General features: G+C 37.5%; 2 protein-coding genes across 3 annotated transcripts in view; both read left to right on the top strand.

Moving 5' to 3' along the window:
* LOC148079041 (coronin-1C-A-like) overlaps positions 1 to 15,982 on the top strand; it is a 16,071-nt gene extending 89 nt beyond the window's left edge. The window contains exons 1-11 of the mRNA XM_087790487.1: positions 1 to 325; positions 2,862 to 3,061; positions 7,846 to 7,968; positions 9,494 to 9,623; positions 9,751 to 9,932; positions 10,022 to 10,141; positions 11,805 to 11,909; positions 11,969 to 12,114; positions 12,191 to 12,248; positions 13,323 to 13,571; positions 15,370 to 15,982. The exon at positions 1 to 325 is cut by the window's left edge and continues 89 nt beyond it. Of these exons, the coding sequence (XP_087646613.1) occupies positions 2,864 to 3,061; positions 7,846 to 7,968; positions 9,494 to 9,623; positions 9,751 to 9,932; positions 10,022 to 10,141; positions 11,805 to 11,909; positions 11,969 to 12,114; positions 12,191 to 12,248; positions 13,323 to 13,571; positions 15,370 to 15,489 (1,431 nt within the window). The 5' untranslated portion in view covers positions 1 to 325; positions 2,862 to 2,863 and the 3' untranslated portion in view covers positions 15,490 to 15,982. The remainder of the gene's footprint in view (positions 326 to 2,861; positions 3,062 to 7,845; positions 7,969 to 9,493; positions 9,624 to 9,750; positions 9,933 to 10,021; positions 10,142 to 11,804; positions 11,910 to 11,968; positions 12,115 to 12,190; positions 12,249 to 13,322; positions 13,572 to 15,369) is intronic.
* Positions 15,983 to 17,021: 1,039 nt separating this feature from the next.
* Positions 17,022 to 25,784, top strand: selplg (selectin P ligand). Of its 2 annotated transcripts, none has more exons than XM_087790482.1 (2): positions 17,022 to 17,151; positions 23,306 to 25,784. In XM_087790482.1, exons 1-2 carry the CDS (start codon positions 17,095 to 17,097, stop codon positions 24,191 to 24,193), a joined length of 945 nt encoding a protein of 314 aa, XP_087646608.1. In that variant the 5' UTR covers positions 17,022 to 17,094; the 3' UTR covers positions 24,194 to 25,784. The 2 variants fall into 2 exon arrangements, with proteins under 2 accessions (XP_087646608.1, XP_087646609.1); XM_087790483.1 differs by lacking the exon at positions 17,022 to 17,151 and adding an exon at positions 23,074 to 23,162.
* Positions 25,785 to 26,062: the final 278 nt, after the last annotated feature.

The raw sequence follows: 26,062 nt of genomic DNA, 5'->3' as shown, positions 1-26,062 counted from the left end.
TTAAGAGTCTCTCTTTTAAAAAACAAAACAAAAAAACAACTGAGTTGAGAAAATAAAAGCGAGTTTCCTGCAGCCCGGAGAGTAGCGTCTGCGCATGTGCAGTAGCCGTCCGTCTCCCGAGTGTAATAACGCGGAGAAGAGTCTCCCGCAGGTGAGCGTCAGTCAGGGATGCTTGAGTCTCTCTAGACCCCCATCCTGTCAGAGCCTCAGCAGCAGAAGCAGATCCGTCTCCAGGACCCGGACCTCGTTGAGTCCTGCAGGACAAGGGCGCGCCTGAGCCGACATTCATGTGTTGTGATTGATTCTCGCCATCATCGATCCGGAGGTGAGCTCCCGTCTGCAGCCTTCTCTCGACCGGCGTCTGTGTCCGCGCGGGGACGTGCGGCGTCCGCGTGGATCCGCGGTGTTTTGGGAATGAATGGGAAACATCCCGAAAGAACGGCTGGAAATATCTGCATTCTGACGTCAGCTGGCGGCGACTAGCTAACCGCTAGTGTAGCATGCTAAGCTAGCCTAGCATTAGCATGCTAAGCTAGCGCAGCATCCCCGCTTTATTCGCGGGGAAATGAAGGATATTTCGGAGGAAATCGCGCGAACACTTTACACTCGAGTGGGATTTAATGGACGTGTTGTTGTGGTTGAACGTGTGAAAGACCAGCTCAGCGCGTGTAGAAAAAGGTTTTCTCTTCCCATCCGGGGCTGGATAACGGTCCTGCTCCACGGTCCTGCCCCGGTGCAGCTGTCGCGCGAACACCGGCTCGTTCATTCACCGCCTCCCGGTGTTTGTCTATTGTGTTTATATATTGTGTTTCTATATTGTGTTTCTTTATTGTGTTTATATATTGTGTTTATATATTGTGTTTCTATATTGTGTTTCTTTATTGTGTTTTATATATTGTGTTTCTATATTGTGTTTGTCTTTTGTGTTTATATATTGTGTTTGTCTATTGTGTTTCTATATTGTGTTTGTCTTTTGTGTTTCTATATTGTGTTTGTCTTTTGTGTTTATATTTTGTGTTTATATATTGTGTTTGTCTATTGTGTTTGTCTTTTGTGTTTATATATTGTGTTTGTCTTTTGTGTTTATATATTGTGTTTGTCTATTGTGTTTATATATTGTGTTTCTATATTGTGTTTGGCTTTTGTGTTTATATATTGTGTTTGTCTATTGTGTTTCTATATTGTGTTTGTCTATTGTGTTTCTATATTGTGTTTGTCTATTGTGTTTATATATTGTGTTTCAAGTTTGTGTTTCTATATTGTGTTTCTATATTGTGTTTCAAGTTTGTGTTTCACTTGTGTTGTTCACTTGTGTTGTTCACTTGTGTGTTTCACTTGTGTGTTTCAAGTTTGTGTTTCACTTGTGTTGTTCACTTGTGTTGTTCACTTGTGTGTTTCACTTGTGTGTTTCTCTTTTGTGTTTCACTGGTGTTGTTCACTTGTGTTGTTCACTTGTGTGTTTCACTTGTGTGTTTCACTTGTGTGTTTCTCTTTTGTGTTTCACTTGTGTGTTTCACTTGTGTTGTTCACTTGTGTTGTTCACTTGTGTGTTTCACTTGTGTGTTTCATTGTGTGTTTCACTTTTGTGTTCCACTTCTGATCCAGAAATACACGTTTTCTGTCTTTGTGATCACGTTTACATCCAAGTCGCGTTTAAAATCGTTCAGTTCCACCTTTTCCTGTCGCAGGCGAGCTCGACTTCATGGCTAAATATCCTTCAAATCTGTCTTAAAATCGAGTGTTTATGTTTCATTGTGTTGAGAAACTATGTTTTGTGTTCACGCGAGTCTCTATCGTCCGTGTGAACACAGGCTAACGTGGACTAGCCTCGTTCATGCTACATCTGCTCTCACATCTGTCTGTCAAGACATGTGTTTACTTAAAGCTGATGCTACAAACAAACTTGTTTCTTCGTTTTCAAGCAAACAAAAGTATGTCTTGGAGAAGGTCCTCAGGGGCCACATTGTATCGGGGACTGTTGTGAGGGGCCATCGAGCAACAAATGAACAAGAGAGAAGCATAAATAAATTGGGGGGAAAAATAAAAATAAATCTAACGAAATCAAGAAAAATATGCTTAAATTATAGTAACTATTGTATTTATTTTAATCTTTTTTTTTCCTAATGAAGTTTTGTATTCGCTTTAATGTTTTTGAAAAGATATAATTACTCACAAAAATGACAACATTGGAGGACAAAAGGTCCTAAAACGAAAACTCTATAATCAATATTCAGGTCTGAACTAGTAATAGAAGTAACTCAAAATATTGTTCAATTGTAAATTCCTACATGATCTTGACCTCATAGGGCCTCACAGATAAGAAAGGGCCACACTTTCTTTACCCATGTTTGACTTCGCTCAACATTAAAACAGTTATTTTATCAAATCCACACGTAAACTCGTCAAAATCAAAAACAACCCAGATTTAAATCCAACAAAAGAGTTTTGGGTCGTCAAGGATTTGAGTGTTCTTGATACCAGAGGTCCCCAGGGGCCGGTACCCCTGGTCGACGGGGCTTTGTTGCTTGGGTCCATTGAAAGAATGAACAAATATAATATCTGTTAAGTTGTTATTTATGGAAAGTGTTTTTTTAGTTTTGAAAAAAGAGGGTATTTTCTATGAGCCTCTGACTCTTTACACGTTAAGATGCTCGTTTCAGTCAAGTTTGTTTAAAAACAACAACCTGTGAACTAGTGAAAATGAGTGAAACACAAACTCTGAAGATTGGTCCATGAATATATTGACATTAAATGATATCAACGGAGAATTTGAAAAACCAGTGGATTTGAAAGTGTTTCCTTGAGTAGAATGGTTCTTGTTAAACGTTACTTAACTTCCATCTTCTTCTTCTTCGCCCCAGATATGTTGCGACGAGTCGTGCGACAGAGCAAGTTCCGTCACGTCTTTGGTCAGGCGGTGAGAAACGACCAGAGCTACGATGACATCCGTGTGTCCAGGGTCACCTGGGACAGCTCGTTCTGCGCCGTCAATCCCAAGTTTGTCGCCATCATCATCGACGCCAGCGGAGGCGGAGCCTTCCTCGTCCTTCCTCTGACGAAGGTGAGGCTCGACACTAACAAGTAGAGGTACAACTTTATCGATCCTCAGGAGGTCTTTATCGATCCTCAGGAGGTCTTTATCGATCCTCAGGAGGTCTTTATCGATCCTCAGGAGGTCTTTATCGATCCTCAGAAGGTCTTTATCGATCCTCAGAAGGTCTTTATCGATCCTCAGAAGGTCTTTATCGATCCTCAGGAGGTCTTTATCGATCCTCAGGAGGTCTTTATCGATCCTCAGGAGGTCTTTATTGATCCTCAGGAGGTCTTTATCGATCCTCAGAAGGTCTTTATCGATCCTCAGAAGGTCTTTTTCGATCCTCAGAAGGTCTTTTTCGATCCTGAGGAGGTCTTTATCGATCCTCAGGAGGTCTTTATCGATCCTCAGGAGGTCTTTATCGATCCTCAGAAGGTCTTTATCGATCCTCAGAAGGTCTTTATCCATCCTCAGGAGGTCTTTATCGATCCTCAGGAGGTCTTTATCGATCCTCAGGAGGTCTTTATCGATCCTCAGAAGGTCTTTATCCATCCTCAGGAGGTCTTTATCGATCCTCAGGAGGTCTTTATCCATCCTCGGGAGGTCTTTATCGATCCTCAGGAGGTCTTTATCGATCCTCAGAAGGTCTTTATCCATCCTCAGGAGGTCTTTATCGATCCTCAGGAGGTCTTTATCGATCCTCAGGAGGTCTTTATCGATCCTCAGGAGGTCTTTATCGATCCTCAGAAGGTCTTTATCGATCCTCAGGAGGTCTTTATCGATCCTCAGAAGGTCTTTATCCATCCTCAGGAGGTCTTTATCGATCCTCAGGAGGTCTTTATCGATCCTCAGGAGGTCTTTATCGATCCTCAGAAGGTCTTTATCCATCCTCAGGAGGTCTTTATCGATCCTCAGGAGGTCTTTATCCATCCTCAGGAGGTCTTTATCGATCCTCAGGAGGTCTTTATCGATCCTCAGGAGGTCTTTATCGATCCTCAGAAGGTCTTTATCGATCCTCAGGAGGTCTTTATCGATCCTCAGGAGGTCTTTATCGATCCTCAGGAGGTCTTTATCGATCCTCAGGAGGTCTTTATCGATCCTCAGGAGGTCTTTATCGATCCTCAGGAGGTCTTTATCGATCCTCAGGAGGTCTTTATCCATCCTCAGAAGGTCTTTATCGATCCTCAGGAGGTCTTTATCCATCCTCAGGAGGTCTTTATCGATCCTCAGGAGGTCTTTATCGATCCTCAGGAGGTCTTTATCGATCCTCAGGAGGTCTTTATCGATCCTCAGGAGGTCTTTATCGATCCTCAGGAGGTCTTTATCGATCCTCAGGATGTCTTTATCGATCCTCAGAAGGTCTTTTTCAATCCTGAGGAGGTCTTTATCGATCCTCAGGAGGTCTTTATCGATCCTCAGAAGGTCTTTATCGATCCTCAGGAGGTCTTTATCGATCCTCAGGAGGTCTTTATCGATCCTCAGGAGGTCTTTATCGATCCTCAGGAGGTCTTTATCGATCCTCAGGAGGTCTTTATCGATCCTCAGAAGGTCTTTATCGATCCTCAGAAGGTCTTTATCGATCCTCAGAAGGTCTTTATCGATCCTCAGGAGGTCTTTATCGATCCTCAGGAGGTCTTTATTGATCCTCAGGAGGTCTTTATCGATCCTCAGAAGGTCTTTTTCAATCCTGAGGAGGTCTTTATCGATCCTCAGAAGGTCTTTATCCATCCTCAGGAGGTCTTTATCCATCCTCAGGAGGTCTTTATCGATCCTCAGGAGGTCTTTATCGATCCTCAGGAGGTCTTTATCGATCCTCAGGAGGTCTTTATCGATCCTCAGAAGGTCTTTATCGATCCTCAGAAGGTCTTTATCGATCCTCAGGAGGTCTTTATCGATCCTCAGGAGGTCTTTATCCATCCTCAGGAGGTCTTTATCGATCCTCAGGAGGTCTTTATCGATCCTCAGAAGGTCTTTATCCATCCTCAGGAGGTCTTTATCCATCCTCAGGAGGTCTTTATCGATCCTTAGGAGGTCTTTATCGATCCTCAGGAGGTCTTTATCGATCCTCAGGAGGTCTTTATCGATCCTCAGAAGGTCTTTATCGATCCTCAGGAGGTCTTTATCGATCCTCAGAAGGTCTTTATCGATCCTCAGGAGGTCTTTATCGATCCTCAGGAGGTCTTTATCCATCCTCAGGAGGTCTTTATCGATCCTCAGAAGGTCTTTATCCATCCTCAGGAGGTCTTTATCCATCCTCAGGAGGTCTTTATCGATCCTTAGGAGGTATTTATCGATCCTCAGGAGGTCTTTATCGATCCTCAGGAGGTCTTTATCGATCCTCAGGAGGTCTTTATCGATCCTCAGGAGGTCTTTATCGATCCTCAGAAGGTCTTTATCCATCCTCAGGAGGTCTTTATCGATCCTCAGGAGGTCTTTATCGATCCTCAGGAGGTCTTTATCGATCCTCAGGAGGTCTTTATCGATCCTCAGGAGGTCTTTATCGATCCTCAGAAGGTCTTTATCGATCCTCAGGAGGTCTTTATCGATCCTCAGGAGGTCTTTATCGATCCTCAGAAGGTCTTTATCGATCCTCAGGAGGTCTTTATCGATCCTCAGGAGGTCTTTATCGATCCTCAGGAGGTCTTTATCGATCCTCAGAAGGTCTTTATCCATCCTCAGGAGGTCTTTATCGATCCTCAGGAGGTCTTTATCGATCCTCAGGAGGTCTTTATCGATCCTCAGAAGGTCTTTATCGATCCCGTTTTTTTCCAATAGCCACAGCAATACAGCAATTTTTCATAAAAAATAAATCAAAATAAAATAAGAACAAGATCAAAGAGAAATAAAGAGAAAGAACAAGATGATACAATCTAAGTCTAAAGAACAGTAAAATAACAATAAACAATTACAAACATGGCCCCCAGGTTAGTTGTAGTTTAAAATTGATATACTTTTTTTTATTCATTCTAAAATCATTTGGATTTGGAGCCAAAACTAACTTGTTCCGAGAGAAGTTAAAAAATAAAGTAACCATTATAATAAGGTAACAATATGGTTTTCATGGACTCCACGACTGGACCCAGTCTTTTACAGTCGTAGATCAAATCAATAGCTTCATTTGTGTGAGCGTGAAGAACATATCCTGGTCCAATCGTTGAACACGTGATCGTCAGTGAGCGACGCTGCTATAGTAGGTCACTGGGTTAATGTATTCATGTTCCCTGGCTGCTTCTCTTCAAGCACAGTCGCTCATCAGTGTTTAAGTCGCTTCGTTTTAATCAAACATTAACACGTCAACTTTGTTTTACGAGGGGTTTCTTAGTCCTATGACTTAAAAATGATACGTAATGTCATTTCTCTTCTTATTTTATATAGTTTCATTCATTTATCTCATTTGTTGTGAGTTGCCAACGACATAGAAACTCAATTCATTTGAAAATAAAGAAAGTCTGATTGTGATACGATGGTTATTACACACACACACACACACACACACACACACACACGCACACACACACACACACACACACACATCATAAACGAATTATGACATTCACGTTTATTTTTCTTATTGAAACTTGAAACTAAACGTTCATAGTTTAACATCAACTTCATAAACATCTGTATTCTTGCAATTTGCAGTCGATGGTAGAGTTTTTATGATACGTGTTGAGTTATTTTAAACTATATAACAATATGTTGAATTATTTTAAACTATATAAAAATATATTTAATTATTTAAACTATATAACAATATGTTTAATTATTTAAAACTATAAAACAATATTTTGAATTATTTAAAACTATATAACAATATGTTGAATTAATTTAAACTACATAACAATATGTTGAATTATTTTAAACTATATAACAATATGTTGAATTATTTTAAACTTTATAACAATATATTGAATTATTTAAAACTATATAACAATATATTGAATTACTTTAAACCATATAACATTATGTTGAATTATTTTAAACTATATAACAATATATTGAATTAATTTAAACTATATAACAATATATTGAATTATTTTAAACTATATAAAAATATATTTAATTTTTTAAACTATATAACAATATATTGGATTATTTTAAACTATATAACAATATATTGGATTATTTAAAACTATATAACAATATGTTTAATTATTTAAAACAATATTTTTGAATTATTTTAAACTATATAACAATATGTTGAATTATTTTAAACTATATAAAAATATATTTCATTATTTAAACAATATAACAATATATTGGATTATTTTAAACTATATAACAATATATTGGATTATTTAAAACTATATAACAATATGTTTAATTATTTAAAACTATAAAACAATATTTTGAATTATTTAAAACTATATAACAATATGTTTAATTATTTAAAACTATAAAACAATATTTTGAATTATTTAAAACTATATAACAATATTTTGAATTACTTTTAACTACATAACAATATGTTGAATTATTTTAAACTACATAACAATATGTTGAATTATTTTAAACTATATAACAATATGTTGAATTATTTTAAAATATATAACAATATGTTAAATTATTTTAAACTATATAACAATATATTGAATTAATTTAAACCATATAACATTATGTTGAATTATTTAAAACTATTTAACAATATGTTAAATTATTTTCAACTATATAACAATATATTGAATTATTTTAAACTACATAACAATGTATTGAGTGTAAAAATCTTACCAGTTCTGCGACATTAAAGCATCTTTTCGTAACAGCTCTACACAAACACTCCTGATCCTCTCACACGTGTCTTCTCTCTCCAGACTGGCCGGATCGACAAGGTCTACCCCACAGTCTGTGGTCACACTGGACCCGTGCTGGACATCGACTGGTGTCCTCACAACGACCTGGTCATCGCCAGCGGCTCCGAGGACTGCACGGTCATGGTACGACCCGCTTCCTCTCGGAGCTCACGTCACTAGAGTTCTGTCGAGAGGATCCTTGGAATGAAACCAAGTAGAAAAGTTATTTTTACTTTCATCAAAAGGTTCTATTTTTAAATAAATGCTGACTTACATTTGAATTCATTCTCCGAGCACCTTTATCCCAAATGGGCGTCACATGGGGTCTGGAGTCTATCCCAGTTACAACGGGTGAGGGGAGGGGGACACCCTGGACAGGACGCCAGTCTCTCTCAGGACACACAAAGACAGACAACCCTTCACACACTCATCCCTACAGGGGAGGAAACACTTGCTGTGTCTCAAATCGAATACTACTCTTAGTATACTAGAAGTTAGTATGCATCAGTTTAGTGTACGTACTAACTAGTAACTAATCCTCCGCAGATAGTATGTCTCAAATCAAACTCTGCTGCTACACACTAACAGGAAATCACATGACAGCTTCTTCTTCTACTACTATTTAAGCTGTTTGAACGCTATCGCCACCTGCTGGCGGCACGTTTTGCAAGTTTGGAAAAACTAGTAAATAAATAAAAATTATGAGAATCTAAATAAGCTGGTATCAGCAGCAACGACGTCTCATCCTTTTACTGCTGCTGAAAATACACCTGTAAGTATATGTATATATATGCATATATATATATGACGTAACTTCCGTTTAGAACGTCATTAAGATGGCAGCCGTTTAGGGTGGATAGTGTCCGTCGAACCATACTCAGTTTTGTGGGCGTGTTAGTACGCCAATTAAGTGTGCACGGCGGACTAAAGAATTGAGACGCACTAACGCACTAAAAATACTAACTTTTAGTACGCTAGTATGCGATTTGAGACACAGCAACTGAGTAACATTTGCAATTAGAACCAAATCTACCTAAAGTATTTGGTGGTACTGATGGAAGGTCTGACCATGAATAGATCTGAAAGTAAGAACCAGAATTTTAAAATGATCCTGAAAGAAACTGGCAGCCAGTGAAGAGTTTGAAGGAGAAATGTGAGTTCTTCTACTAGAGCAGCCAGTGAAGAGTTTGAAGGAGAAATGTGAGTTCTTCTACTAGAGCAGCCAGTGAAGAGTTTGAAGGAGAAATGTGAGTTCTTCTACTAGAGCAGCCAGTGAAGAGTTTGAAGGAGAAATGTGAGTTATTCTACTAGAGCAGCCAGTGAAGAGTTTGAAGGAGAAATGTGAGTTCTTCTACTAGAGCGGCCAGTGAAGAGTTTGAAGGAGAAATGTGAGTTCTTCTACTAGAGCAGCCAGTGAAGAGTTTGAAGGAGAAATGTGAGTTCTTCTACTAGAGCAGCCAGTGAAGAGTTTGAAGGAGAAATGTGAGTTCTTCTACTAGAGCGGCTCAGAAGAGTTTAGTATGAACTGCAGGCGAGACACATCCTCTGGTTTAGACACTAAATACACTGTTTCAATAGTTTAAACAACACAAACACACTATAAGATCCAGATCATGTTGTGACAACATTTTCCTGAGTCTCAATTCTCGTTCTCCTCCTTCGACTCCAGGTGTGGCAGATTCCAGAGAATGGTCTGGAAAATCCTCTCTCGGAGCCGGCGGTGGTTCTGGAGGGTCACTCCAAGAGGGTGGGCATCGTGTCCTGGCACCCCACGGCCCGCAACGTCCTCCTCAGTGCAGGTAGCTCTGAGCTCCCGACCCGAGCGCCCCTTCGTCGGTCCAGACTCTAAATTTAACCTCTTATCTCAGCGTTTGTCTGGTCGCTTCGGTGCCCGAAATACACTCACGCGCCTGCTGTCCTTTTCAGGCTGCGACAACCAGGTCATCATCTGGAACGTGGGCACGGGCGAGGCCATGATCCACCTGGACGACATGCACCCCGACGTCATCTTCAGCGTCAGCTGGAGCCGCAACGGCAGCCTGCTCTGCACCGCCTGCAAGGACAAGAAGGTCCGAGTGGTGGACCCGCGGAAGAAGAAGGTCGTGGCTGTGAGTGCGAAACATTCCGAGTCGGCGTTAGAAGCGAAGCACCGAAGCCTCGCGGCGCTCTGTGTTGACAAAGATGTTTCTGTTTTTAGGAGAAGGACAAAGCCCACGAGGGAGCTCGGCCAATGAGAGCCATCTTCCTCGCGGACGGAAACATTTTCACCACCGGCTTCAGCCGCATGAGCGAGCGTCAGCTGGCGCTCTGGAAAACTGTACGTCACCGCGAGAGAAGGATTCTTAGAAGCAAACGATGATTTAACACGTTTATCTTTGTAGGACTTTATATTTCAATCCGATCCATAAGGTGGTAAAATGATGACGTTCGTGTCGATGATCAGAAGCTTCTTAATGATGTTACAATGGTTCATATCTAGAAGAACATCAGTGTCATCAGAATATTGGAATTATTTTATTAAATTCCATCATTTGTTTGTTAAAAGTTTGGATTTGTGTCTTTAAATAATTTGAACATTTAGGTAAAGTAGAACTTTATCGATCCTCAGCAGGTCTCCTTCGGGAAATTGTTTTTTTCCCAATTAAACACAGCAAATACAGCAATTATTCATAAAAATAAGTCAAAATAAAATAAGAACAAGAACAAGGAGAAATAAAGAGGAAGAACAAGATGATACAATCTAAGTCTAAAGATAAAGATAAAGAACATAGATCAAAGAAAAATAACAAAGACAAAGGATACAAAGAATAACTCAGAATTGTACAATTTAATAGCCCGAGGGATGAATGAGTCCTTGAGTCTGTTAGTGTTGCATCATGGGAGGAGCATTCGTGCTCACTGATGACAGTGTTCAGAGGATGATGTTATCATTATGATGGACAGTAGTTTGTTCAATGATCTCGTTTTTCAAAATGAATGAAGGTTGTTTTTTTTACACACATCAATAGAATGTGATATTTTTAATCAAACGATTCAAAAATAAATGATCTGAAATCATTTTCTTATTCAAAGTCTTACGTTAAATTAAGTGTTGGTGTAAAAGTGTCTCCAGACATTAGCAACAGAGCACCGAGCTGCTCCATCCTGTGTTTCTACGTCGGCACGTGATCGTCCGCGCTCCATACTCAAGCCATACTTTGAATATTTAATTCATGAATTCTTAAAATACTCGATTTTGTTTATTGAATTATTAAAAAAAAATCAATCTTTTAATGTAAAATGATTGAATTGAATTATACTTGAATATATTTAATGCATTAAGTTCAAACTTTCAAGATTTGAAAAGTAGAACTTAAACATGTAATACTCACACTGGCCCTCATTTACTTCTGTAGTTGATGCTCCTACCCAGGTGCAAAACAAATAGACTCAGGGACTCATTCATTCCTCGGGCTATTAAGTTGTACAATTCTGAGTTCGGGGGCAGGAGTGGAGTGAGAGTATCTGGATGTTCTGTTCTATGTTAGTCTTTGTATCCTTTATCTTTGTTGTTTTTCTTTGACCCATGTTCTTTATCTTTAGACTTAGATTGTATCATCTTGTTCTTCCTCTTTATGTTCTTCTTATTATTTTATTTTTTATGTATTATTTTTTATTGTTTATGAAAAATTGCTGGCTATTGGTAAAAAACAATTTCCCGAAGGAGACCTCCTGAGGGATCAATAAAGTTTTACCTTACCTTACCTTAGTTATATATTTATCGTTGTATTCTATGTGTATCATAGGAAACGGTGAAAGATCCATGTAACTGTGATAATATCCTTATTTAAAGGTTTGTCTCGAGACGACTGTTTTCCTTCTAAAGCATCATCTGTAACTAATGAGTAATTCTTCGTGAACCTTCTTAGAAATACGTGGAACAAATGTGTCAGGAAGTCAGGAGTTTGTCTTCGGATCATAATGTAAACGTCCCTCGACAGGACAACATGGACGAACCCATCTGCGTCCAAGAGATGGACTCCAGCAACGGAGTCCTGCTGCCCTTCTACGACCCGGACACCAGCGTGGTCTACCTGTGTGGAAAGGTGAGAATCCCGGTCGTCCCGCGAGCAGCCGAAGTCACTGACCCATCACTCGTGTCCAGGGCGACAGCAGCATCCGCTACTTCGAGATCACGGACGAGGCTCCGTACGTCCACTACCTCAGCACCTTCTCCACCAAGGAGCCGCAGAGGGGCATGGGCTACATGCCCAAGCGGGGCCTGGACGTCAACAAGTGTGAGATCGCCAGGTGTGGAGAGTCGCGTGGAAAACACACGTTGATGTGTTGACACTTGTGTTGTGTTGACGAACTCGTGACTTCACAGGTTCTACAAACTCCACGAGAGGAAGTGTGAGCCCATCATCATGACCGTGCCACGCAAGGTAGACACTTAACTTAACTTAGTGCACGATTTTAATGTGTTTATGTCCAGTTGACGATTTTAAAAGTCGTGTGTTTTTATGTGTTTATGTCGAGTTGACGCTTTTAAAAGTCCTGTGTTTTTATGTAGTATTATTTATCAAGCTTCTGTAGTAATACTCATCAAGCTTCTGTAGTTATACTCATCAAGCTTCTCTAGTAATACTTCTGTAGTAATACTCATCAAGCTTCTGTAGTAATAATCATCAAGCTTCTCTAGTAATTCTTCTGTAGTAATACTCATCAAGCTTCTGTAGTAATACTCATCAAGCTTCTGTAGTTATACTCATCAAGCTTCTGTAGTAATACCCATCAAGCTTCTCTAGTAATACTTCTGTAGTAATACTCATCAAGCTTCTGTAGTAATACTCATCAAGCTTCTCTAGTAATACTTCTGTAGTAATACTCATCAAGCTTCTGTAGTAATACTCATCAAGCTTCTCTAGTAATACTTCTGTAGTAATACTCATCAAGCTTCTCTAGGAATACTCATCAAGCTTCTCTAGTAATACTTCTGTAGTAATACTCATCAAGCTTCTGTAGTTATACTCATCAAGCTTCTGTAGTAATACTCATCAAGCTTCCCTAGTAATACTTCTGTAGTAATACTCATCAAGCTTCTGTAGTTTTACTCATCAAGCTTCTGTAGTAATACTCGTCAAGCTTCTGTAGTAATACTCATCAAGCTTCTGTAGTTTTACTCATCAAGATTCTGTATTACGATGAGTAATAACTCATCAAATAACTCATCAAGGTTCTTTAGTATTATTCTGCGAAGCTACGTAGTATTACTCATCAAGCTTCTGTAGTAAAAGTTGTGTGTTTTATGTGTTTATGTCTATTTGACATTTTTTAAGTATTTTTTTATTTACTCAATAACATATGGTTTAATTATCAATAAATGTAATCATACAATTAATTAATTAATAAATAAATGTATGTTATTTTTGTAGCTGGTGGATTTGTTGTGAACATCCAGCTCGTTTAAGAAGCCAAGGTTTCTTCAGATCTCCTAACTCTCTGTCTCTCCCGGGCAGTCGGACCTGTTCCAGGACGACCTGTATCCGGACACGGCCGGTCCAGACCCGGCTCTGGAGGCCGAGGAATGGTTCGCCGGGAAGAACGGGGGTCCAATCCTCATCTCCCTGAAGGACGGCTACGTGTCCACCAAGAGCCGAGACCTTAAGGTGGTGAAGAAGAACGTCCTGGAGAACAAGCCGGGCGTGAAAACGACCGAGACCGTCGCCCACGTCGCCAAACACGCTCCTCCCTCTCAGACGCCCGTCGTGAGTATCTCAGATCTCCGCCCGGATGTTTTCATCCGGATCTTCAGCGACTCTCGGGCCCAGAACGGTCTGAGGTCGGAACATCTCAGACGTGGTATTTGGGTCACGCGTTGAATCCACAGCCAGTCCAAACACAAAGTGCTGTGGAATCATTTATTCCTGTCAGATCGACGCCACATTGATCTGCTGCTGGAGCTCTGATGGTTCAGTGTCTTGAACACAGACAGAAGAACCTCTGAGACTCGTGCACGTGTGATTAAGATCCAGCTTCTATTTTATCAAGATTCTGTAGTATTACTCATCAAGCTTCTGTAGTAATACTCATCAAGCTTCTGTAGTATTATTCATCAAGCTTCTGTAGTAATACTCATCAAGCTTCTGTAGTAATACTCATCAAGCTTCTGTAGTATTATTCATCAAGCTTCTCTAGTAATACGCATCAAGCTTCTGTAGTAATACTCATCCAGCTTCTGTAGTATTATTCATCAAGCTTCTGTAGTATTATTCATCCAGCTTCTGTAGTATTATTCATCAAGCTTCTGTAGTATTATTCATCAAGCTTCTGTAGTAATACTCATTAAGCTTCTGTAGTAATACTCATCAAGCTTCTGTAGTATTATTCATCAAGCTTCTGTAGTAATACTCATTAAGCTTCTGTAGTAATACTCATCAAGCTTCTGTAGTATTATTCATCAAGCTTCTGTAGTATTATTCATCAAGCTTCTGTAGTATTATTCATCAAGCTTCTGTAGTAATACTCATCAAGCTTCTGTAGTAATACTCATCAAGCTTCTGTAGTATTATTCACCAAGCTTCTGTAGTATTATTCATCAAGCTTCTGTAGTATTATTCATCAAGCTTCTGTAGTAATACTCATCAAGCTTCTGTAGTAATACTCATCAAGATTCTGTTGTATTATTCATCGAGCTTCTTAAGTAATACTCATTAAGCTTCTGTAGTATTATTCATCAAGCTTCTGTAGTAATACTCATCAAGATTCTGTAGTATTTTATATCAAGCTTCTGTAGTAATACTCATTAAGCTTCTGTAGTAATACTCATCAAGCTTCTGTAGTAATACTCATCAAGCTTCTGTAGTATTACTCATCAAGCTTCTGTAGTAAAGGTAAAAGGTAAAGGTAAAACTTTATTGATCCCTCAGGAGGTCTCCTTTGGGAAATTGTTTTTTTCCAATAGCCAGCAATTTTTCATAAACAATAAAAAAAGAATAAATAAAAAATAAAATAATAAGAAGAACATAAGCTGGCTATTGGTAAAAAACAATTTCCCAAAGGAGACCTCCTGAGGGATCAATAAAGTTTTACCTTACCTTATAAAGAGAAAGAACAAGATGATATAATCTAAGTCTAAAGATAAAGATAAAGAACATAGGTCAAAGAAAAACAACAAAGACAAAGGATACAAAGACTAACATAGAACCTTACTCATCAGGCTTCTGTAGTATAACTTTGCAAGCTTTGGTTGTATTACTCGGCAAGCTTCTGTATTAAAATGAGTAATAACTCATCAAATAACTCATCAAGCTTCTTTAGTATTATTCTGCGAAGCTACGTAGTATTACTCATCAAGCTTCTGTAGTATTACTCATCAAGCTTCTGTAGTTATACTCATCAAGCTACTGTAGTATTACTCATCAAGCTTCCTTAGTATTATTCTGCGAAGCTACGTAGTATTACTCAGCAGGCTTCTGTAGTATTCCTGTAGTTGTTGTACTTGTCAGCAGGTGGCAGCAGTTGCGACGAAGAGTATTGATTTGAAAAACATTCATACTTTGACAGAAAATGGAAGACAAGCTGGAGGAGGTTCTGCGCGAGTTCAAGTCTCTGCGGGACCGAGTCATCCTTCAAGATCGCCGGATCGCCAGACTGGAGGAGCAGGTCGCCAAGGTCGCCATGTGACGGACAGGAAGAGGATCTTTGAAGGTTTTCTCACCACGACAACGAGACCACATTCCAAAACTCTTCCTGGCAGAATCTCACGTGACCCCGAAAACACTGACTCTTGTTTCCAAGAAAGACTTTTTTCGTGTTCGAGTCTTTTGTTGTTTTTTAATTGTCGTACGACACGTGGCGTCGGTTCGTCGCTCAAACTCGTAGCATCAGTATTTTTACTTCCTGTGTTGCCAAATATGGACGTGTGCGACCTCGACATTCCAACGTTTCTTCTTCTCCTCCACTTCTCTCGTTCATCCATCGCCAGGTTACGAATGTTTTCGCTTCTTTTTCGACTCTTGTTCGGGGGGGGGGGGTCGGGGGTCAGGGGTCAGTTCCTGTGTAAATGTTGTGCAAACGTGGGCGAACCTCTGGTACGGGTCCGAGTCCAGGCCACGTGTGGAGCGCTGAGGAAACACTTCTGTGCACATAATAAAGGTTTTACACACAAATATATAAACATGTTTGTGTTTCTTTTCCTTAAGTCCATGTCAGAGCTGGAGACGTGGACCTGCTGATGCTTGGCCGCCCAGTCCTCCAGAAGGACCAATAAAGTTTTTATCCATCCATCCATCTATCCTTCTATCTATCCATGCATCCATCCATCTATCCATCCATTTATCCATCCATCCATTTATACATCCATACATCTATCCATCCATTTATCCATCCATCCATCTATTTATCCTTCTATCTATCCATGCATCCATCTATCCATCCACCCATCCATCTATCCATCCATTTATCCATCCATCCATCTATTTATCCTTCTATCTATCCATGCATCCATCCATCTATCCATCCACCCATCCATCTATCCATCCATTTATCCATCCATCCATCTATCCTTCTATCTATCCATCCATCTATCCATCTATTTATACATCCATACATCTATCTATACACCCATCCATCTATTTATCCTTCTATCCGTCCATCCGTCCGTCCGTCCGTCCGTCCGTCCGTCCATCCATCCATCCATCCATCCATCCATCCATCCATCCATCTATTTATCCTTCTATCTATCCATCCACCCATCCATCTATCCATCCATTTATCCATCCATCCATCTATTTATCCTTCTATCTATCCATGCATCCATCCATCTATCCATCCACCCATCCATCTATCCATCCATTTATCCATCCATCCATCTATCCTTCTATCTATCCTTCAATCTATCCATACATCTATCTATACACCCATCCATCTATTTATCCTTCTATCCGTCCATCCGTCCGTCCGTCCGTCCGTCCGTCCGTCCGTCCGTCCGTCCATCCATCCATCCATCCATCCATCCATCCATCCATCCATCCATCCATCCATCCATCCATCCATCCATCCAGGGCCCTGTGAAGAAATAGTTCCTTTTAAAGTAACTGAGGTACTTTAAGTAACTAGTTACTCATTTTAAAGTATGTTATCCATCACTGAGTCCGACCAGCAGGAGTTACTTGTTCTTCTTGAGTTTCATCCCTTCTTTCTTCAAGCATCAGAGTGTTTCGACACGAAGCATCGATGAACTTCCTGAACTGAGACTCACTTCCTCTTCGGTGTCACGGCGACCAGGAAATGAAGAGACTTTCATCGAGAGGTTCGACGGTCGAGGAGGTCGAGTCCAGGCATGAGGTAAGAAATCAGAGTTTTGAGAGCCAGTTTCAACAACTTTAGCTCGGAGGAGATTTGAACAGATTTGAGCAGATTTGAACAGATTTGAACGTTGCTTCAAATACTTCGACCACAAGACGTGTGCAGTATTTTTACTTCAAGAAATATGAACTAGATCTAAAACTTTCTTCAGTTTAAATACAACACAGTGAACAACAACATAACTATATATATACTGTAGATATAGATATATATACCTATAGATATATTTATCTATAGATCTATAGATATATATATCTATAGATCTATATATATCTATAAATATAGATCTATATATCTATAGATATATTTATCTATAGATATATATATCTATAGATCTAGTTATATATGTTACTGTTGCTTTTCAATTCGTCTTGTCCTTAAAATATTTATATATATATATATAATATATAATATATATGTATTATTATTAGTTATTACAATTACAGTTTTAAGTGACGATGCTAAAGTCTTCATTTTATTATTATATATTATTATTCAGAAATATTTTTTCAAATCTCTTCATCACACTTTTAAGAAAACTCACCTAGATTTCAGAATAAAGTGATGTTTGTTTTATTTTTTTACAATGTTTTTAAAAACTTTTCCTTCATGAAGTTTGAACGTCAGGAATAAATGTTGGAATTTATTAAAAAATAATAATTTATCATTGAAATCACATGATAAACAAAGACAATTAGTGTCACATGTTAGACTAAAAAAAAAATTATATATATATATATATATATATATATATATATTTGTGATATTTGTATAAATTAAATGTGACGAGAGAAACTACAAGTATTTAGAATAAAAAATAAATAATAAAATGTGTAATTAAAAGAGTTTGAGTTTCTGGTCTTGAGAGAATTTAAAACTCAAAATCAAATGTTTAATTATGAACAAACGGGAACCAAAAAGTCAATTTTAAAAGTTTCTTCTGGTTTTTAACCTTCATCGCAGTGAGAGAGTGAAGTTTTTTAGATACATTAAAACATTTTTCGGAGGTTTTCAGATGTTTTAATAATTTTAAGAAGCATTTTTGTCACCTTGTCTCTGAGACGACACAAGGGATAGCACAAACACATTTGTTTTCTGGCCTCTGGGTCACCTTGACCCTGAGACAACACAAGGGTTAAGTAGTAACAAAATGGAAAACAAAAAAAAAACATTTTATTTATTTTTATGTATTTCAATCATAATTTTGAAAAAACATGTAAATATACAATATTGAGCTAAAAGTGTCAGTTTCTATAGTTTCTGTTGACAGTTTGACCTCATGACCTTAAATACAAGTGAAATAACTTTGATTTAAACACAGTTTGTATTTGTTTATCATCGTGTTTGTTTACAAGTGTTTGTTTAGGTTTGAAAACAACGTTGTGACTATTTCTATTCCTGTGGCTCTTGATGTGTCGAGCAGGAAGTTTCCAAAGTAGAAAAGAAAATTTGCAATTTCCTGTCTTGGTTAAAACTGAGATTATTTCAACTTGAGGCTCGAGTTTTATTAACTCGTTCATTACTGTTTATTCACTCGTTCATTAGTGTTTATTCACTCGTTCATTAGTGTTTATTAACTCGTTCATTAGTGTTTATTAACCTGTTCATTAGTGTTTATTAACTCGTTCATTAGTGTTTATTAACTCGTTCATTAGTGTTTATTCACTCGTTCATTAGTGTTTATTAACTCGTTCATTAGTGTTTATTCACTCGTTCATTAGTGTTTATTAACTCGTTCATTAGTGTTTATTAACCTGTTCATTAGTGTTTATTAACTCGTTCATTAGTGTTTATTAACTCGTTCATTAGTGTTTATTAACTCGTTCATTAGTGTTTATTCACTCGTTCATTAGTGTTTATTAACCTGTTCATTAGTGTTTATTAACTCGTTCATTAGTGTTTATTAACTCGTTCATTAGTGTTTATTCACTCGTTCATTAGTGTTTATTAACTCGTTCATTAGTGTTTATTAACTCGTTCATTAGTGTTTATTCACTCGTTCATTAGTGTTTATTAACTCGTTCATTAGTGTTTATTAACCTGTTCATTAGTGTTTATTAACTCGTTCATTAGTGTTTATTAACTCGTTCATTAGTGTTTATTCACTCGTTCATTAGTGTTTATTAACTCGTTCATTAGTGTTTATTCACTCGTTCATTAGTGTTTATTAACTCGTTCATTAGTGTTTATTAACCTGTTCATTAGTGTTTATTAACTCGTTCATTAGTGTTTATTAACTCGTTCATTAGTGTTTATTAACTCGTTAATTAGTGTTTATTCACTCGTTCATTAGTGTTTATTAACTCGTTCATTAGTGTTTATTAACCTGTTCATTAGTGTTTATTAACTCGTTCATTAGTGTTTATTAACTCGTTCATTAGTGTTTATTCACTCGTTCATTAGTGTTTATTAACTCGTTCATTAGTGTTTATTCACTCGTTCATTAGTGTTTATTAACTCGTTCATTAGTGTTTATTAACCTGTTCATTAGTGTTTATTAACTCGTTCATTAGTGTTTATTAACTCGTTCATTAGTGTTTATTAACTCGTTAATTAGTGTTTATTCACTCGTTCATTAGTGTTTATTCACTCGTTCATTAGTGTTTATTAACTCGTTCAGTAGTGTTTATTAACTCGTTCATTAGTGTTTATTCACTCGTTCATTAGTGTTTATTAACTCGTTCATTAGTGTTTATTCACTCGTTCATTAGTGTTTATTCACTCGTTCATTAGTGTTTATTAACCTGTTCATTAGTGTTTATTAACTCGTTCATTAGTGTTTATTAACTCGTTCATTAGTGTTTATTAACCTGTTCATTAGTGTTTATTAACCTGTTCATTAGTGTTTATTAACTCGTTCATTAGTGTTTATTAATTCGTTCATTAGTGTTTATTAACCTGTTCATTAGTGTTTATTCACTCGTTCATTAGTGTTTATTAACCTGTTCATTAGTGTTTATTCACTTGTTCATTAGTGTTTATTAACTCGTTCATTAGTGTTTATTAACTCGTTCATTAATGTTTATTCACTCGTTCATTAGTGTTTATTAACTCGTTCATTAGTGTTTATTTACTCGTTCATTAGTGTTTATTTACTCGTTCATTAGTGTTTATTTACTCGTTCATTAGTGTTTATTTACTCATTCATTAGTGTTTATTTACTCATTCATTAGTGTTTATTTACTCGTTCATTAGTGTTTATTTACTCGTTCATTAGTGTTTATTAACTCATTCATTAGTGTTTATTTACTTGTTCATTAGTGTTTATTTACTCATTCATTAGTGTTTATTTACTCGTTCGTTAGTGTTAATTAACTCGTTCATTAGTGTTTATTTACTCGTTCATTAGTGTTTATTAACTCGTTCATTAGTGTTTATTCACTCGTTCATTAGTGTTTATTAACTCGTTCATTAGTGTTTATTCACTCGTTCATTAGTGTTTATTCACTCGTTCATTAGTGTTTATTAACTCGTTCATTAGTGTTTATTAACCTGTTCATTAGTGTTTATTAACTCGTTCATTAGTGTTTATTAACTCGTTCATTAGTGTTTATTAACTCGTTCATTAGTGTTTATTAACCTGTTCATTAGTGTTTATTCACTCGTTCATTAGTGTTTATTCACTCGTTCATTAGTGTTTATTAACTCGTTCATTAGTGTTTATTCACTCGTTCATTAGTGTTTATTAACTCGTTCATTTGTGTTTATAAACTCGTTCATTAGTGTTTATTAACTCGTTCATTAGTGTTTATTAACTCGTTCATTAGTGTTTATTTACTCGTTCATTAGTGTTTATTAACTCGTTCATTAGTGTTTATTAACTCGTTCATTAGTGTTTATTAACTCATTCATTAGTGTTTATAAACTCGTTCATTAGTGTTTATTAACTCGTTCATTAGTGTTTATTAACTCGTTCATTAGTGTTTATTAACTCGTTCATTAGTGTTTATTTACTCGTTCATTAGTGTTTATTTACTCGTTCATTAGTGTTTATTTACTCGTTCATTAGTGTTTATTTACTCGTTCATTAGTGTTTATTAACTCGTTCATTAGTGTTTATTAACTCGTTCATTAGTGTTTATTAACTCGTTCATTAGTGTTTATTTACTCGTTCATTAGTGTTTATTAACTCGTTCATTAGTGTTTATTTACTTGTTCATTAGTGTTTATTTACTCATTCATTAGTGTTTATTTACTCGTTCATTAGTGTTTATTAACTCATTCATTAGTGTTTATTTACTTGTTCATTAGTGTTTATTTACTCATTCATTAGTGTTTATTTACTCGTTCATTAGTGTTAATTAACTCGTTCATTAGTGTTTATTTACTCGTTCATTAGTGTTTATTAACTCGTTCATTAGTGTTTATTCACTCGTTCATTAGTGTTTATTAACTCGTTCATTAGTGTTTATTCACTCGTTCATTAGTGTTTATTCACTCGTTCATTAGTGTTTATTAACTCGTTCATTAGTGTTTATTAACCTGTTCATTAGTGTTTATTAACTCGTTCATTAGTGTTTATTAACTCGTTCATTAGTGTTTATTAACTCGTTCATTAGTGTTTATTAACCTGTTCATTAGTGTTTATTCACTCGTTCATTAGTGTTTATTCACTCGTTCATTAGTGTTTATTAACTCGTTCATTAGTGTTTATTCACTCGTTCATTAGTGTTTATTAACTCGTTCATTTGTGTTTATAAACTCGTTCATTAGTGTTTATTAACTCGTTTATTAGTGTTTATTAACTCGTTCATTAGTGTTTATTTACTCGTTCATTAGTGTTTATTTACTCGTTCATTAGTGTTTATTTACTCGTTCATTAGTGTTTATTTACTCATTCATTAGTGTTTATTTACTCGTTCATTAGTGTTTATTAACTCGTTCATTAGTGTTTATTTACTCGTTCATTAGTGTTTATTAACTCATTCATTAGTGTTTATTTACTCGTTGTTTATTTACTCGTTCATTAGTGTTTATTAACTCATTCATTAGTGTTTATTTACTCATTCATTAGTGTTTATTAACTCGTTCATTAGTGTTTATTAACTCATTCATTAGTGTTTATTTACTCGTTCATTAGTGTTTATTAACTCGTTCATTAGTGTTTATTTACTCATTCATTAGTGTTTATTAACTCGTTCATTAGTGTTTATTTACTCGTTCATTAGTGTTTATTTACTCGTTCATTAGTGTTTATAAACTCGTTCATTAGTGTTTATTAACTCGTTCATTAGTGTTTATTAACTCGTTCATTAGTGTTTATTAACTCGTTCATTAGTGTTTATTTACTCGTTCATTAGTGTTTATTTACTCGTTCATTAGTGTTTATTTACTCGTTCATTAGTGTTTATTAACTCGTTCATTAGTGTTTATTAACTCGTTCATTAGTGTTTATTAACTCGTTCATTAGTGTTTATTTACTCGTTCATTAGTGTTTATTAACTCGTTCATTAGTGTTTATTAACTCGTTCATTAGTGTTTATTAACTCGTTCATTAGTGTTTATTAACTCGTTCATTAGTGTTTATTAACCAAAGACACAAATTCTCTTTTATAAGAACAAACTCTGATCTGATCTTTTAATACTTTCACTTTAAACACTTTCAGTTCTTGTTATAATTGACCCGAGAACAAATGTGTTTGTGGTGTCCCTTGGTGTGTGACCCTTGACCCTGCGACCACACAAGGGTTAAACACATTCCAACACAATTTAATGACCATTTCCTGGATGTTCTGAGAGATTCCAGAAGATTCTTTCTAGTCGGTTTGAAAGTGTTGCTCGAGAAACGGAATAAAGTCAAAAGCCTTTGTTTCACGGTTTGAATCGTGACGTCAATGAAGTTCAAAAACGAAGCAATAAAGAACGTTTCGAGTCTTTGTTCCAACGAAAGCTTAAACATCTTCCCTGAAGACTCTTTGACTCACACTCTTGTATTCAAAGAAATCTCTGGAACAACGTTCGATCCTCTTCAGAAGTTTCACCGAATGGACGTGAGTTCTATATAACCGCGGTTCTACGAATGCACGCGACCACCTGTAGAGGGCAGAGCACGCATGAAGTGGAACACGTTTGATTTTATGAACATGTTTATGAACATGTTTATGGACATGTATAACTTTGTTTTGGTCCACAGATGGGGGTCGGCATGACGACCTTCAAGACTCTGCTGTTGCTGATGCTCATCGGGTCTGTTGCCTTCTCTAGACCCAGCAACTCCACGAGGGACACCAACGAGACCCTCGCGTCTGTGGGGGGACCATCTACCGACGGCCAACCGAGGGTTTCCACCACCAGCTGGAGTCCTGAAGACAACGTCACTGAGACGACCCACGTTCATGACTCTGTCGTGACCCGCATGGAGAACCTCACGCAGGAAGTACCTTCAACCTCCTCGTGGAGTCCCACTTCCCTCACGGACCTTCTGAAACAATCGGTGTCGAGCGTCCCAACCACTCCGTCGGTGCCAAGTTCTCAAAGTCCGTCTTCCTCGGCTCCTGCGAATCCCTCGTCATCGACTGGACCCGTCATTCCGCCGGAGCTGACCACGGTGAGCCAGGACCGGACCTCAGGCGACCCGATCACCGCGAACACCAGCCGCACGGAAGCAGTGAGTCCCGAAGGTTCCAAAGGGTCCGAGGTCCCCGTGGTCGATCCATGTGTAACCGTGGAGGAAAGAACCAAACCCTGCTCCACCTACACCACGGTCAAGCACTGCCTCATCGCCATCGCCTGCCTGGCCGCGCTGTCCTGCGCCTTCATGGTCTCCACCGTGGTCCTCTGCGTCAAGCTGCCCCAACGCCACTACGGGTTGAGGAGGTCCAAGGACGAAACGGAGATGATGTGCATCTCGTCCATCCTGCCCGAGGTCAGCAGCTCCAGGCGGAAGCGAAGAGACGCGTCCAACGGCGGCGTCCTGGTGATGCACGCGGTCGGCGACAGCGACGACGACACGGACGATAACCTCACGCTCAGGAGCTTCCTGCCGGACAACGACAGACTGGGTTCGACGCTGGCCGTGTAGCCGGGGGAGGCGGTGACGGAGGTCGGAGGTCGGAGGTCGGAGGTCGGAGGACGGTCGTTGAAACTTTTGTGTTTGCTCAGGAAAACTTGAGGTGTCAGAACACGACCCAGCATATCTGTGCCGTCCGTGGACCCTTGAACCCTCGGTACGTACTTATGGCGAACAAACCAACATTCGTGTCGACGCGATCCGGCCGCTTCCGAAAACACAACTTTACGACGAACACGTTATGATTCTTGTCTCAAATCATCAATTTTAATGAATTTGATCCATCGAGTCTGTTTGTAAATGACACAGTTATTTGACCTTGAGCTCCCAAGAAGAGGTCGTTGTGTAGGACTTTTTTATCACGACACAAACGCACAATCCGTGGAGCTCACGATGTGTGTTTTTTTCCCTCTAAATTGATTTGACCGACGACACAAACCTTTTTCTTGATTTTAGCCACTAGAGGGTGTAGTGAGCTCCACGGGCACCAAATGCTTTGAGACAAGAAGTAAAAGTTTTATTAGACTTTCTTTGACTGTCTTTGCACAGAAAACACACAGCAGTTAAACTGGCAACGAAATTTCGGTGCCTATAAAAACACAGCAGAGTGAATGTATATATAAAAGTATAAATATACATATTAATAAGTTAAAGAATAGTGCAATACAGTATAAACAGAATAAATAAATAACGTTTTAAATATTGCGTAGAATGAATGTATATAAAAGTATAAATATTAATAAGTTAAAAATAGTGCAATATAGTATAAATAAAAATAATAAATAAGGTTTTAAATATTGCGTAGAATTAATGTATATAAGAGTATACATTTTAATAAGTTAAAAATAGTGCAATATAGTATAAACAGAAATAATAAATAAGGTTTTAAATATTGCGTAGAATTAATGTATATAAAAGTATAAATAATAATAAGTTAAAAATAGTGCAATATAGTATAAACAGAATAAATAAATAAAGTTTTAAATATTGCGTAGAATGAATGTATATCAAAGTATAAATATTAATGAGTTAAAAATAATGCAATAGGTTTGAAGAAGTTAAAACTAGTCAAACATGTGAGAAACTCAGTAAAACTGCACGAGCATCTGCTCTGGGTGGAAGCACTGGGGCGGATCCAGGACCACTTTAAAGGGTATGCTTTAGATCAGGGTCTTCAGTCCTGTTTACATGAAGGTATTTCAATAAAAACTTCAACCACAAAAATGAAGATTGTAAATTCTTTATCAATTCTTCAATTTAATTTAAAAAAGGTTATTTTCGTAAAAACAACATGATGTTTTTGTGACGTTGGTACAGAATAAAAGAAGGAAACAAGAAAAAACAGAACCAGTTGTGTTTTCGTGTGTGATCGTATGATTGTGTTACAACTATTAAACAGATTTGATATAAAGAAAAATCTTCAAAACTTTTTTCATTTAGTAAAATCCTCGATCAAAAAATGTTGTTTTTATTGAACTGAGGGTTTTTCATAGAAAATATTTCTGTTTTTTATTGAACCAAGTTTTTTTTTTATTGACAATATTGTTGGATTGAGGAAACATTTGTTGGATCGAATAATAAAGACACAAATTCAGAAACTTCATCATGTCCGAGAAAAGTCTTGAATGTTTTTGACTCTGAGACGATCTTCAGTCTTCGTAGGTTTTATCTGACGTAACATCGGAGAAAAGACTCTTTTGACAGAAGAACCCGATCGTGTCTCGGGCTCCGATCAAAGCTCCGATCAAACCCTGGACCTTCATGTCGTGTTTTTCTGAGCCACCACTTCCTCACTGGGGACAGGAAGTGTTTAAAAATACACCGAGTCTTTCTTTGTCCTTTCATGAAGAAGTATTTGAAACTGTTTGAAGTGTAAATATT

This window comes from Callionymus lyra, chromosome 5 (genome assembly GCF_982586985.1).
Source record: "Callionymus lyra chromosome 5, fCalLyr1.hap1.1, whole genome shotgun sequence".
Classification (NCBI taxonomy): domain Eukaryota; kingdom Metazoa; phylum Chordata; class Actinopteri; order Syngnathiformes; family Callionymidae; genus Callionymus; species Callionymus lyra.
The sequence above is the reverse complement of the archived record's forward strand: the minus strand, read 5'-3'. Positions and strand labels throughout refer to the sequence as shown.

Excerpts from the sequence above, each read along its gene's own strand:
- selplg (XM_087790482.1), top strand. The coding sequence starts at position 17,095 with ATGAAGAGACTTTCATCGAGAGGTTCGACGGTCGAGGAGGTCGAGTCC. Across the intron at positions 17,152-23,305 it reads AGGTCGAGTCCAGGCATGAG|ATGGGGGTCGGCATGACGAC; the intron begins GTAAGAAATCAG and ends TTTGGTCCACAG.